Below are 15,824 nucleotides of genomic sequence, written 5' to 3' on the forward strand. Positions count from 1 at the left end.
CTTTTGAGCCTTCCCATCTACGATTTCTTCATCCCGGCCCGCGCTTCTCTCTACATAGGTCTCTGTGTCAGCTTCACTGGTAGAATGAACAGTGCCAGCCAAGACGGTCATAGACAATGTTCCCTCTAAGCTCCCTTGGACTTTTGCATTGAACAAACATGAGCCGGTGCAGTGACGCTGAACTTTCTAGAGTTTTCCCCTCTAGTTATCACTATCAACGTTTCGCTCTATTGTGGGAATTGTGATCGAATCAACGCCATATTAGCCACTTTCAATGTAATATACCGAAACACAATGAACTAGGTAAGATTTAGTATGCAAAACTAAACTGTTCAAGGATTCTATTGCATTGAAAAGCACGAGACAAACCCATACTCTACACAGACCAAATAAGACCTGCAGTAGGTCAATATGCAAATAGCCATTGCCATACATACACTAAGTTGACTGTGCCTTTAAACAGCTTGGAAAACTCCAGAAAATTATGTCATGGATTTAGAAGCTTCTGATAGGCTAATTCTTTGAGTCAATTGGAGGTGTACCTGTGGATGTATTTCAAGGCCTACCTTCAAACACAGTGCCTCTTTGCATGACATCATGGGAAAATCAAAAGAAATCAGCCAAGACCTCAGATTCTTTTTTTTGTAGACCTCCACAAGTCTGGTTCATCCTTGGGAGCAATTTCCAAATGCCTGAAGGTACCACATTCATCTGTACAAACAATAGTACGCAAGTATAAACACCATGGGACCACGCAGCCGTCATACCGCTCTGTCTCCTAGAGATAAACGTACTTTGGTGCGAAAAATGCAAATCAATCCCAGAACAACAGCAAAGGACCTTGCGAAAATGCTGGAGGAAACAGGTACAAAAGTATCTATCCACAGTAAAACGAGTCCTATAGCGACATTACCTGAAAGTCCGCTCAGCAAGGAAGAAGCCACTGCTCCATAACCGCCATAGAAAAGCCAGACTACGGTTTGCAACTGCACATGGGGACAAAGATCGTACTTTTGTCCTCATGTGCAAAAATGTCCTCTGGTCTGATGAAACAAAAATAGAACTGTTTGGCCATAATGACCATCGTTATGTTTGGAGGAACAAAGGGGAGTTTTGCAAGCCGAAGAACACCATCCCAACCATGAAGCACGGGGGTGGCAGCATCATGTTGTGGGGGTGCTTTGCTGGAGGAGGGAAATCAACTCAAGACATCAGTCAGAAAGTTAAAGCTTGGTCGCAAATGGGTCTTCCAAATGGACAATGACCCCAAATGTGTGGCAAAATGACTTAAGGACAACAAAGTCAAGGTATTGGAGTGTCCATCACAAAGCCCTGACCTCAATCCTGTAGAAAATGTGTGGGTAGAACTGAAAAAGTGTGTGCGAGCAAGGAGGCCTACAATCCTGACTCAGTTAGACCAGCTCTGTCAGGAGGAATGGGCTAAAATTCACCCAACTTCTTCTGGGAAGCTTGCGGAAGGCTACCCAAAATGTTTGACCCAAGTTAAACAATTTAAAGGCAATGCTTCCAAATACTAATTGAGTGTATGTAAACTTCTGACCCACTGGGAATGTGATGAAAGAAATAAAAGCTGAAATAAATTATTCTCTACTATTATTATTCTGACATTTCACGTTCTTAAAATAAAGTGGTGATCCTAACTGAGATAAGACAGGGAATTTTTATTAGATCATCTGTTCACCTACTCTGCATCTCACAAAGGCAGTTCGAACCAAAAATCTCAAATTTGGACTCATTAGACCAAAATGACAGATTTCCACCTGATTCACACAGTCTCCTCTGAACAGTTGATGTGGAGATGTGTCTGTTACTTGAACTCTGTGAAGCATTTATTTGGGCTGCAATTTCTGAGGCTGGTAACTCTATTGAACTTATCCTATGCAGCAGAGGTAACTCTGGGTCTTCCTTTCCTGTGGAGGTCCTCATGAGAGCCAGTTAGCGCTTGATGTTTTTTGGAAGAAACTATAAAATTTCAAGAACTTTTCCGTATTGACTGACCTTCATGTCTTAAAGTAATGATGGACTGTCATTTCTCTTTGCTTATTTCAGCTGTTCGTGCCATGAAATGGACTTGGTCTTTTACCAAATAAGGCTATCTTCTGTTTACCAACCTTGTCACAGCACAACTGATTGGCTCAAACGCATTAAGGAAAGAAATTCCACAAATTCACTTAACAAGGTTCACCTGTTAATTGAAATTAATTCCAGGTGAAGCTAGTAGAGAGAGTGCCAACCCAAGGCAAATGGTGGCTAATTTGAAGAATATAAAATCTATATATATTGGTTACTACATGATTCCATATGTGTTATTTCATAGTTTCTTTTCGCTATTATTCTACAATGTAAAAACTAGTAAAAATATAGAAAAACCCTGGAATGAGTAGGTGTGTCCAAACTTACTGTATTCCTTTCCTTATATTAAGCACATTCCTTCGCTTTACAACAGTAAAGTATAGCCTACCTGGCTGACTTGAAAATGAACCACAGGAAAAGTGTCCTCCATTCGCTATTCAAGTGCATACAGATGACATGCATTTCTTTCCCTTGCCCCAACAGGTGAATTATAATGGCCCTTTCTAAATCAGAACTAGTTTCACACATATATTATTTCGGTATATGTACAGACAAGATTAAATTGAGAATAGTCTGATGGGTGACAACATTATGACCTGTGAATGATGTATTATCACTTGTGAATGATACCCAGTCTCAGGCAAGAAACAGCACGCCTTTTTTTTGTGCAAACTTTTAAAATCATAAATCTCACACGTGGCCTAGCCCATCGGCCTAACTGTTTTCATAAGGTTTATATCACAACTAAAGGGGCTAAATACAGTGTATGTTACCCCTTGGCAGCGTTTTTTCTTGCCACCAGAGTATTTTAGCTCCACGGATAAATTATTAGACTGTATGGGTGATTTTAAATACTTGGATGGCTCAAAACTTCCTCCAGCTAAATCAAGACAAGACCGAGGTACTTATTGTTGGAGTCAAAGCACAGAGAGAATCTAACACATTATAATTCATGGGAAATAAAGATAAGAGGTGTTATTTTAGATTCTGAACACAGTTTAGAATCACACATCAGGAATGTGACCACAACAGCTTTTCACTATCTGAGGAACATTGCCAAGGTGAGGCTGTTTCTCTCTCAGACTGATCCATGCTTTTATTACAAGCAGGCTTGACTACTATAATGCTCTTCTCTCTGGTCTACCCAAGAAAACCATTGGTTAAATGCAAAACATGCAGCACAGGTACTGACCAAGACCAGACAGAGAACACATTACACCGGTTTTAAGGTCTCTGCACTGAATGTCTGTGGGTTTAAAAATACATTTTAAGATACTTCTATTGGTTTTTAAGTCAATACACGATTGTGCACCCCAATACATGTCACACATGCTTTTAAGTTACAGTGCATTCGGGAAGCATTCAGACCCCTTGACTTTTATTACGTTACAGCCTTATTCTAAAATTGAATAAATATTTTTTTTCCCCTCAACAATCCACGCACAATACCCCATAATAACAAAGCAAAAACAGGTTGAGAAATTTCAGCAAATGTATTAAAAATAAAAAACAGAAATACTTTATTTACATAAGTATTCAGACCGTATGCAATGAGACTCGAAATTCAGCTCAGGTACATCCAGTTTCCATTGAACATCCTTGAGATGTTTCTACAACTTGATTGGAGTCCACCTGTGGTCAATTCAATTGATTGGACATGATTTGGAAAAGCACACACCTGTCTATATAAGCGGAAGAAGTTTAGAACCACAAAGGCTCTTCCTTGAGCTGGCCGCCCGACCAAACTGAGCAATCGGTCCTTGGTCAGGGAGGTGACCAAGAACCCAATGGTCACTCTGACATCTCCAGTGTTCCTCTGTGGAGATGGGAGAACCTTCCAGAAGGACAACCATCTCTGCAGAACTCCACCAATCAGGTCTTTATGGTAGAGTGGCCAGAAGGAAGCCACTCCTCAGTAAAAGGCACAACAGCCTGCTTGGAGTTTGCCAAGATTGCCAAGATTCTCTGGTCTAATGAAACCAAGATTGAACTTTTTGACCTGAATGCCAAGCATCATGTCTGGAGGAAACCTGGCACCATCCTTATGGTGAAGCATGGTGGTGCCACCATTATGCTGTTTTTCAGCGGCAGTGACTGGGAGACTAGTCAGGATCGAGGGAACGATGAACGGAACATAGTGCAGAGATGCTTGATGAAAACCTGCTCCGGTGCACTCAGAACCTCAGACTGGGGCGAAGGTTTCTATTTGTATTCATATTTATTATGGATCCCCATTAGTTCCTGCCAAAGACTAGCTACAAGAATGCACTGCATTACTTAATTTAGTAGCTAGTGAGATATATGGCTAAGTGGTAAGCTTCTTCCAAAAATCAAGCATTCACTTAGTAATAGCAGAGAATTCCCTCCAGGATCAAGAGCCATGATGTCTAATATTGTTTTTTTGCATGCAGCAAACTGTGTAGCATTTTTGAATTACTTATTTATACTATATATTTGTATAGTTTAGGTCAAAGACCGTATAAAATGTTTGCAATGTGATTGTTAGCATTAAGTTAGCATTCTCTATGGGATTGTACATGTACTTGTTAGCATGGCTAATCTTTGGACTACAGAGAAAGGTTTGAAAGCAGCGCCCCTTGTGTTCAGTGCCGGTTTTCCAAAATATCCCAGTACGGCACAAATTTGGTATGAAGAAGGTATGACAATCTAGATACCGCCGAAGCCTACTTAAAACATGCGTTGGTCGCACACTGATGTCAGCGACATCACGTAGCTTTGAGGTTAGAGGGTTGGGCCAGTAACCGAAAGGTTGCTGGTTCGAATACCGGAACCAACAAGATGAAATAAATAAATATATCTGCCACTGTACCCTTGAGCAAGGCACTTAATCCTAATTGCTCCAAGGGTGGCCGTGACCCCAATCCTTGCGGGTGACTTTAAAAATATATAAATATTTAACCTTTAACTAGGAAAGTGAGTTAAGAACAAATTCTTATTTACAATGACAGCCTACAATGTCTCATGTGGAGTTGGGCAAGAATACACATTTCCATTATACATGTGAGTAACAGGACAAATAAACACCACCCAAATAATTATTATTGTATTATTATTACTCACCGGCTCCCAGTAGTTGTAGGTCTCGTCACAGTCGGAGATGTTGCTAAGCAACGCTGCACAGAACCGGGCTGACAGGAGACATTTAAATGCCGTGGAACCTTCAGGAGCCCACACCTGGCCTCCTCTACTGACACACCTACACACACGCACAGACAGAGAGAGAGAGAGAGAGAAAGAGAGAGAGAGTGTGAGTCCTACTACCCTCCACCAGACCCAAAGAGCAGCGACTTAGCAAAGGTATCGACACACAGACAGACAGACGTGCCGTACCGGGAGAAGATGGAGCCGGAGAAGAAGGCAGACGTTTTAGGTGCCCACGGCCAAATGTGTCTTTTTGTTTGCGTTGTTTGTAACTTATTTCTGTATGTAATGTTGCCGCTACCGTCTCCTATGACCGAAACGAACTTCCAGACATCAAGACTGCGATTACTCACCACGGACTAGCAGAATCCTTTTTTCCTTTCACGACTCTGACGAGCCCGGCGCGAAGGATATCCTGCTTCCTCGGGAACAGGCCCCGATCCCTGTGATCTGCGTGAAGTCTGCGTGAAGAGGAGGCGGAGAAAGAGGTGCCGAAGGGAGGGCTGCCTTCTGAGAATTCGTAGGCGATCGAATAAACCCCCAGTTCCCTCCATTCTGCTAGCAAACGTGCAATCTTTGGAAAATAAAATTGACGCGTTAAGCAGAAGATTAAACTACCAATGGGACATTAAAAAAACGAACATCTTATGCTTCACGGAGTCGTGGCTGAACGACGACAATATCAACATACAGCTGGCCGGTTAAACGATGTACCGGCAGGATAGAACAGCGGCGTCTGGTAAGATAAGAGGCGGCGGTCTCTGTATTTTTGTGAATAACAACTGGTGCACGATATCTAAAGAAGTCTCAAGCGATTGCTCGCCAGAGGTAGAGTGTCTCATGATAAGCTGTAGACCACACTGTAGACCGAGAGAGTTTTCATCTGTATACCCGTAGCTGTTTATATACCACCACAGTTAGAGGCTGGCACTAAGACAGCATTGAATGAGTTGTATTCTGCCATAAGCAAACAAGACAACCCTCACCCAGAGGTGGCACTCCTAGTAGCCAGGGTCTTTAATGCAGGGGAATGTGCAACCAGAGGGAAAATAACTCTGGACCACCTTTACTCCACACACAGAGACGCATACAAAGCTCTCCCTCGCCCTAAATTAGGCAAATCTTACCATTATTCTATCTTCCTGATTCCGGCTTACAAGCTAAAATTAAAGCACCAGTGACTAAAAGCAGATGCTAAGCTACAGGACTGTTTTGCTAGCACAGACTGCAACATGTTCCGGGATTCCTCCGATGGCATTGAGGAGTCCACCACATCAGTCATTGGCTTCATCAATAAGTGCATCGATGACGTTGTCCCCACAGTGACTGTGCGTACATACTACAGGTCGACCAATTAATCGGAATGGCTGATTAATTAGGGCCGATTTAAAGTTATAACAATTGGTAATCACCATTTTTGGATACCGATCATGGCCGATTACATTGCACTCCACGAGGAGACTGCGTGGCAGGCTGACTACCTGTTATGCGAGTGCATCAAGGGGCCAAGGTAAGGTGCTTGCTAGCTAGCGTTAAACGTATCTTATAAAAAACAATCAATCTTAACATAATCACTAGTTAACTACACATGGTTGATGATATTACTAGATTATCTAGCTTGTCCTGCGTTGCATTTAATCGATGTGGTGCCTGTTAATTTATCATTGAATCATAGCCTACTTCGCCAAACGGGTGATTTAACAAGCGCATTCGCGAAAAAAGCAGTCGTTGCACCAATGTGTACCTAACTATAAACATCAATGCCTTTCTTAAAATCAATACACAAGTATATATTTTTTAAACCTGCATATTTATTTAATATTGCCTGCTAACATGAATTTCTACATGGTGTCCCAGATGTGCTCAATTGGATTCATGTCTGGGGAACGGGCGGGCCAGTCCATAGCATCAATGCCTTCCTCTTACAGGAACTGCTGACACACTCCAGCCACATGAGGTCTAGCATTGTCTTGCATTAGGAGGAACCCAGGGCCAACCGCACCAGCATATGGTCTCACAAGGGGTCTGAGGATCTCATCTCGGTACCTAATGGCAGTCAGGCTACCTCTGGCGAGCTCATGGAGGGCTGTGCGGCCCCCCCAAAAAATGCCACCCCACACCATGACTGACCCACCGCCAAACCGGTCATGCTGGAGGATGTTGCAGGCAGCAGAACGTTCTCCACGGCGTCTCCAGACTGTCACATGTGCTCAGTGTGAACCTGCTTTCATCTGTGAAGAGCACAGGGCGCCAGTGGCGAATTTGCCAATATTGGTGTTCTCTGGCAAATGAAAAACGTCCTGCACGGTGTTGGGCTGTAAGCACAACCCCCACCTGTGGACGTCGGGCCCTCATACCACCCTCATGGAGTCTGTTTCTCACCGTTTGAGCAGACACATGCACATTTGTGGCCTGCTGGATGTCATTTTGCAGGGCTCTGGCAGTGCTCCTCCTGCTCCTCCTTGCACAAAGGCGGAGGTAGCGGTCCTGTTGCTGGGTTGTTGCCCTCCTACGGCCTCCTCCACGTCTCCTGATGTACTGGCCTGTCTCCTGGTAGAACCTCCATGCTCTGGACACTACGCTGACAGACACAGCAAACCTTCTTGCCACAGCTCGCATTGATGTGCCATCCTGGATGAGCTGCACTACCTGAGCCACTTGTGTGGGTTGTAGACTCCGTCTCATGCTACCACTAGAGTGAAAGCACCGCCAGCATTCAAAAGTGACCAAAACATCAGCCAGGAAGCATAGGAACTGAGAAGTGGTCTGTGGTTATCACCTGCAGAACCACTCCTTTATTGGGGGTGTCTTGCTAATTGCCTATAATTTACACCTGTTGTCTATTCCATTTGCACAACAGCATGTGAAATGTATTGTCAATCAGTGTTGCTTGCTAAGTGGACAGTTTGATTTCACAGAAGTGTGATTGACTTGGAGTTACATTGTGTTGTTTAAGTGTTCCTTTTATTTTTTTGAGCAGTGTATATCACTACTCTGGACGGTTCTGATTAGAATATGTGGACAACTAATCAAATCAAATTTTATTTGTCACATACACATGGTTAGCAGATGTTAATGCGAGTGTAGCGAAATGCTTGTGCTTCTAGTTCCGACAATGCAGTAATAACAAGTAATCTAACTAACAATTCCAAAACTACTGTCTTGTACACAGTGTAAGGGGATAAAGAATATGTACATAAGGATATATGAATGAGTGATGGTACAGAGCAGCATAGGCAAGATACAGTAGATGGTATCGAGTACAGTATATACATATGAGATGAGTATGTAAACAAAGTGGCATAGTTAAAGTGGCTAGTGATACATGTATTACATAAGGATACAGTCGATGATATAGAGTACAGTATATACGTATGCATATGAGATGAATAATGTAGGGTAAGTAACATTATATAAGGTAGCATTGTTTAAAGTGGCTAGTGATATATTTACATCATTTCCCATCAATTCCCATTATTAAAGTGGCTGGAGTTGAGTCAGTGTCAGTGTGTTGGCAGCAGCCACTCAATGTTAGTGGTGGCTGTTTAACAGTCTGATGGCCTTGAGATAGAAGCTGTTTTTCAGTCTCTCGGTCCCAGCTTTGATGCACCTGTACTGACCTCGCCTTCTGGATGATAGCGGGGTGAACAGGCAGTGGCTCGGGTGGTTGATGTCCTTGATGATCTTTATGGCCTTCCTGTGACATCGGGTGGTGTAGGTGTCCTGGAGGGCAGGTAGTTTGCCCTCGGTGATGCGTTGTGCAGACCTCACTACCCTCTGGAGAGCCTTACGGTTGAGGGCGGAGCAGTTGCCGTACCAGGCGGTGATACAGCCCGCCAGGATGCTCTCGATTGTGCATCTGTAGAAGTTTGTGAGTGCTTTTGGTGACAAGCCGAATTTCTTCAGCCTCCTGAGGTTGAAGAGGCGTTGCTGCGCCTTCTTCACAATGCTGTCTGTGTGAGTGGACCAATTCAGTTTGTCTGTGATGTGTATGCCGAGGAACTTAAAACTTGCTACCCTCTCCACTACTGTTCCATCGATGTGGATAGGGGGGTGTTCCCTCTGCTGTTTCCTGAAGTCCACAATCATCTCCTTAGTTTTGTTGACGTTGAGTGTGAGGTTATTTTCCTGAAACCACACTCCGAGGGCCCTCACCTCCTCCCTGTAGGCCGTCTCGTCGTGGTTGGTAATCAAGCCTACCACTGTTGTGTCGTCCGCAAACTTGATGATTGAGTTGGAGGCGTGCGTGGCCACGCAGTCGTGGGTGAACAGGGAGTACAGGAGAGGGCTCAGAACGCACCCTTGTGGGGCCCCAGTGTTGAGGATCAGCGGGGAGGAGTTGTTGTTGCCTACCCTCACCACCTGGGGGCGGCCCGTCAGGAAGTCGCACAGGGCGGGGTCGAGACCCAGGGTCTCGAGCTTGATGACGAGCTTGGAGGGTACTATGGTGTTGAATGCCGAGCTGTAGTCAATGAACAGCATTCTCACATAGGTATTCCTCTTGTCCAGATGGGTTAGGGCAGTGTGCAGTGTGGTTGAGATTGCATCGTCTGTGGACCTATTTGGGCAGTAAGCAAATTGGAGTGGGTCTAGGGTGTCAGGTAGGGTGGAGGTGATATGGTCCTTGACTAGTCTCTCAAAGCACTTCATGATGACGGAAGTGAGTGCTACGGGGCGGTAGTCGTTTAGCTCAGTTACCTTAGCTTTCTTGGGAACAGGAACAATGGTGGCCCTCTTGAAGCATGTGGGAACAGCAGACTGGTATAGGGATTGATTGAATATGTCCGTAAACACACCGGCCAGCTGGTCTGCGCATGCTCTGAGGGCGTGGCTGGGGATGCCGTCTGGGCCTGCAGCCTTGCGAGGGTTAACACGTTTAAATGTCTTACTCACCTCGGCTGCAGTGAAGGAGAGACCGCATGTTTTCGTTGCAGGCCGTGTCAGTGGCACTGTATTGTCCTCAAAGCGGGCAAAAAAGTTATTTAGTCTGCCTGGGAGCAGGACATCCTGGTCCGTGACTGGGCTGGATTTCTTCCTGTAGTCCGTGATTGACTGTAGACCATGCCACATGCCTCTTGTGTCTGAGCCGTTGAATTGAGATTCTACTTTGTCTCTGTACTGACGCTTAGCTTGTTTGATAGCCTTGCGGAGGGAATAGCTGCACTGTTTGTATTCGGTCATGTTACCAGACACCTTGCCCTGATTAAAAGCAGTGGTTTGCGCTTTCAGTTTCACGCGAATGCTGCCATCAATCCACGGTTTCTGGTTAGGGAATGTTTTAATCGTTGCTATGGGAACGACATCTTCAACGCACGTTCTAATGAACTCGCACACCGAATCAGCGTATTCGTCAATGTTGTTGTCTGACGCAATACGAAACATGTCCCAGTCCACGTGATGGAAGCAGTCTTGGAGTGTGGAGTCAGCTTGGTCGGACCAGCGTTGGACAGACCTCGTGGGAGCCTCTTGTTTTAGTTTCTGTCTGTAGGCAGGGATCAACAAAATGGAGTCGTGGTCAGCTTTTCCGAAAGGGGGGCGGGGCAGGGCCTTATATGCGTCGCGGAAGTTAGAGTAACAATGATCCAAGGTCTTTCCACCCCTGGTTGCGCAATCGATATGCTGATAAAATTTAGGGAGTCTTGTTTTCAGATTAGCCTTGTTAAAATCCCCAGCTACAATGAATGCAGCCTCCGGATAAATGGTTTCCAGTTTGCAAAGAGTCAAATAAAGTTCATTCAGAGCCATCGATGTGTCTGCTTGGGGGGGGATATATACGGCTGTGATTATAATCGAAGAGAATTCTCTTGGTAGATAATGCGGTCTACATTTGATTGTGAGGAATTCTAAATCAGGTGAACAGAAGGATTTGAGTTCCTGTATGTTTCTTTCATCACACCATGTCACGTTAGCCATAAGGCATACGCCCCCGCCCCTCTTCTTACCAGAAAGATGTTTGTTTCTGTCTGCGCGATGCGTGGAGAAACCTGTTGGCTGCACCGCTTCGGATAGCGTCTCTCCAGTAAGCCACGTTTCCGTGAAGCAAAGAACGTTACAGTCTCTGATGTCCCTCTGGAATGCTACCCTTGCTCGGATTTCATCAACCTTGTTGTCAAGAGACTGGACATTGGCAAGAAGAATGCTAGGGAGTGGTGCACGGTGTGCCCGTCTTCGGAGTCTGACCAGAAGACCGCCTCCTTTCCCTCTTTTTCGGAGTCGTTTTTTTGGGTCGCTGCATGGGATCCGCTCCGTTGTCCTGTTTGTAAGGCAGAACACAGGATCCGCGTCGCGAAAAACATATTCTTGGTCGTACTGATGGTGAGTTGACGCTGATCTTATATTCAGTAGTTCTTCTCGACTGTATGTAATGAAACCTAAGATGACCTGGGGTACTAATGTAAGAAATAACACGTAAAAAAACAAAAAACTGCATAGTTTCCTAGGAACGCGAAGCGAGGCGGCCATCTCTGTCGGCGCCGGAAGTAGACTACAAATACCTAGGTGTCTGTTTAGACTGTAAACTCTCCTTCCAGACTCACATTAAACATCTGCAATCCAAAATTAAATCTAGAATCGGCTTCCTATTTCGCAACAAAGCATCCTTCACTCATGCTGCCAAACATACCCTCGTAAAACTGACTATCCTACCGATCCTTGACTATGGCGATGTAATTTACAAAATAGCCTCCAACACTCTACTCAGCACATTGGATGTAGTCTATCACAGTGCCATCTGTTTTGTCACCAAAGCCCAATATACTACCCACCACTGCGACCAGTATGCTCTCGTTGGCTGGCCCTCACTTCATACTCGTCGCCAAACCCACTGGCTCCAGGTCATGTATAAGTTCATGCTTGGTAAAGCCCTGCCTTATCTCAGCTCACTGGTCACCATAGCAGCACCCACCCGTAGCACGCGCTCCAGCAGGTATATGTCACTGGTCACCCCCAAAGACAATTCCCCCTTTGGCCGCCTTTCCTTCCAGTTCTCTGCTGCCAATGACTGGAACGAATTGCAAAAATCACTGAAGCTGGAGACTCATATCTCCCTCACTAACTTTAAGCAAAAAAAACTGTTTGCATGTTCTTCACAAAGAGGGCAACAGATGCTACTGAGCCAGATGTCTGTGTGTCAGGGGAGAAGCTCCAGGTGGTATCCGATTTTAAGTACCTTGGCATCATACTTGATTCCAACCTCTCTTTTAAAAAGCATGTGGAAAAAGGTAATTCAAATAACGAAATTCAACCTAGCTAATTTCCGATTTATACGAAATTGTTTGACTACAGAGGTAGCAAAACTGTACTTCAAATCAATGATACTCCCCCACTTAACATACTGCTTGACTAGTTGGGCCCAAGCTTGCTGTACAACATTAAAACCTATTCAGTCTGTCTACAAACAGGCTCTCAAAGTGCTTGATAGGAAGCCCAATAGCCATCATCATTGTCACATTCTTAGAAAGCATGAGCTCTTGAGTTGGGAAAATCTTGTGCAATACACCGACGCATGTCTTGTATTCAAGATCCTTAATGGCCTGGCTCCCCCTCCACTCAATATTTTTGTTAAACAGAAAACCCAGACATATGGCAGCAGATCCACAAGGTCTGTCATGAGAGGTGACTGTATAGTTCCCCTAAGGAAAAGCACCTTTAGTAAATCTGCATTCTCTGTGAGAGCTTCCCATGTCTGGAATACACTGCCATCAGACACACATAACTGCACCACATATCACACTTTCACAAAATGCTTGAAGACATGGCTAAAGGTCAATCAGATTTGTGAACATGGTCCCTAGCTGTGTGTTGCTGCTTTCCATGTTGTCTGTTGTCTGTAGCTTGTGAGGTGTGGAAACACTTTGTTGCTTTTATGAATTTTGTCTTGCTGCTTTTTGTTTTATGTTGCTCTGTCTGTATGCTACGTCTTGCTTGTCCTATGTTGCTCTGTCTGTATGCTATGTCTTGCTTGTCCTATGTTGCTATGTCTTGCTTGTTCTATGCTGCTATTGTCTATATTGTAATTGTTTTTAATAACCTGCCCAGGGACTGCGGTTGAAAATTAGCCGGCTGGCTAAAACCGGCACTTTTACTGAAACGTTGATTAATGTGCACTGTCCCTGTAAAAATAAAAATAAACATCAACATCAGCTATATGAGCAGCTTCCAGATTACTGCACCTGTACATAGCGCATCTGTAAATAGCCCACCCAACTACCTCATGCCCATATTGTCATTCATTTTATTTACATTTTTTAGCTTCTTTGCACCCCAGTATCTCTACTTTCACATTCATCTTCTGCACATCTATCACTCCAGTGTTTACTTGCTAAATTGTAATTACTTCGCCACTACGGCCTATTTATTGCCTTACCTCCCTAATCTTATTTCATTTGCACACACTGTATATAGACTTTTCTATTGTGTTATTGACTGTACGTTTGTTTGTCCCATGTGTAACTCTGTGTTGTTGTTTGTGTCACACTGCTTTGCTTTATCTTGGCCAGGACGCAGTTGTAAATGAGAACTTGTTCTCAACTGGCCTACCTGGTTAAATAAAGGTGTTCTCAACTGGCCTACCTGGTTAAATAAAGGTGTTCTCAACTGGCCTACCTGGTTAAATAAAGGTGTTCTCAACTGGCCTACCTGGTTAAATAAAGGTGTTCTCAACTGGCCTACCTGGTTAAATAAAGGTGTTCTCAACTGGCCTACCTGGTTAAATAAAGGTGTTCTCAACTGGCCTACCTGGTTAAATAAAGGTGTTCTCAACTGGCCTACCTGGTTAAATAAAGGTGTTCTCAACTAGCCTACCTGGTTAAATAAAGGTGTTCTCAACTGGCCTACCTGGTTAAATAAAGGTGAAAAAAAATACAAATATGCATGGGTGTGTATGTATATATATATATATTTACCAAAAAAAAGATATGGGGGATTGGAAACGATGCAGACAATTACAATGATCCACCCCTAAAAAAATACAAATAACATGGTCCAAGCACACCAAGACAGTCGTGAAGAGGGCACGACAAAACCTATTCCCTCTCAGCAGACTGAAAAGATTTGGCATGGGTCCTCAGATCCTCAACAGTTTCTACAGATGCACCATTGAAAGCATTCTGACTGGTTGCATCACTGCCTGGTATGGCAACTGCTCGGCCTCTGACCGCAAGGGCACTACAGAGGAAAGTGCGAATGGCCCAGTACATCACTGGGGCTAAGCTTCCTGCCATCCAGGAGGTGTCAGAGGAAGGCCCTAAAAATGGTCAAATACTCCAGCCACCCTAGTCATAGACTGTTCTCTCTGCTACCGCTATCTATGCATAGTCACTGTAATAACTATACCTACATGTACATACTACCTCAACTAACCGGTGCCCCCGCACATTGACGCTATTGTCATTTTACTGCTGCTCTTTAATTACTTGTTACTTTTCTCTCTTATTCGTAGCCATATATATATATTTTTAAACTGCATTGTTGGTTAGGGGCTCGTATGTTGTATTCGGTGCATGTGACTAATACAATTTAATTTGATTTTAAGATCATCTCTGTGGGCTCCAGCTAATATGGAGGGGCTCATAACACGGAGCATGCGCAGTGTGGAGCGTCACTTGGAAAACGTCATCCTTAATGCGCTCTACGAGTCTCAGACTGGACTAGCTGAAAAACTCCAGGTACAAATAAATACACACTGACCTCTGAGTTACAAGACCAACTGTAGAAGCTGTGTCTGTCAGAGAAGAAGAAAAAAGTGTATTTGTCAGAATGGTCGGCTGGCTACAGCTAAATTCAGTGTTGATGGAAGCAGCGGCAGACGGAATAAATAAACTGAAGAAGAGTGACAGAGATGAAGATAGCTAACTACAGACTGTGGCTAATTAGCTTCGATACTGGCTGATACAACTAACTTAAACACGTCCTGTAACGCAGTGTTTCACAAGCAATACCCACGTTTAGCAACATATGGGTTGTTTGTCACTGACAGTGCAGTGAGCCAACATTAGCTAGCTAAGATAGCATTGACCCAATAGCATCCCCTGGAACTGTAGCTAGCTATCACTACCGGCAAAATGTACTGTACTCACTCAGTCCGTGTGTCGGAGGTTTTGGTCTCCTCTCCGGCCTTCTCCTCTCTCTGCACCCGGGTTTCGCTCAGTAGATTCCCGCTGTTATTAGCATCTTGTCTACTGACTCGTCGCGTTTTTTGCTTACCCCCCTTAGCCGCCATGTCTACTACTGGCGCTCCCGTGCCTCGCCTTGTCCTCAATATGGTGTTTTGTGGCAAAAGGCACCGCCATGTTTAGTGATGGCAAGTTAACTAGTGTAGACTGCGTGCTGTTCTGGACATACCTGAAAGCTACAATTAAGCAAGAAGCCACGAGGAGGTGTGTATATTATAGTGTCCTTTCCGTCTCATAATTCAACAAAAAGTAGGGAGGAATGTTGAGCGAACGTGGAGAGAGTTGATAAGTCATAAAACATGGCCAGGAAGCAGATTATAATGTTGAGGAGCTGAGAGACAGTTTTTTTTTTTTTATTTTTTTTATTTTACCTTTATTTAACCAGGCAAGTCAGTT

The 15,824-nt window shown here is 44.2% G+C and overlaps 1 protein-coding gene across 1 annotated transcript in view; it reads right to left on the reverse strand.

The window, feature by feature from the left end:
* The window catches only part of LOC139417900 (ALG9 alpha-1,2-mannosyltransferase), a 57,951-nt gene extending 42,372 nt beyond the window's left edge, over positions 1-15,579 (reverse strand). The window contains exons 1-2 of the mRNA XM_071166884.1: positions 15,333-15,579; positions 5,176-5,311 (exon numbers count right to left, since the gene is read on the reverse strand). Of these exons, the coding sequence (XP_071022985.1) occupies positions 5,176-5,311; positions 15,333-15,475 (279 nt within the window). The 5' untranslated portion in view covers positions 15,476-15,579. The remainder of the gene's footprint in view (positions 1-5,175; positions 5,312-15,332) is intronic.
* Positions 15,580-15,824: the final 245 nt, after the last annotated feature.

Source organism: Oncorhynchus clarkii, chromosome 10 (assembly GCF_045791955.1).
Source record: "Oncorhynchus clarkii lewisi isolate Uvic-CL-2024 chromosome 10, UVic_Ocla_1.0, whole genome shotgun sequence".
NCBI classification, from domain to species: domain Eukaryota; kingdom Metazoa; phylum Chordata; class Actinopteri; order Salmoniformes; family Salmonidae; genus Oncorhynchus; species Oncorhynchus clarkii.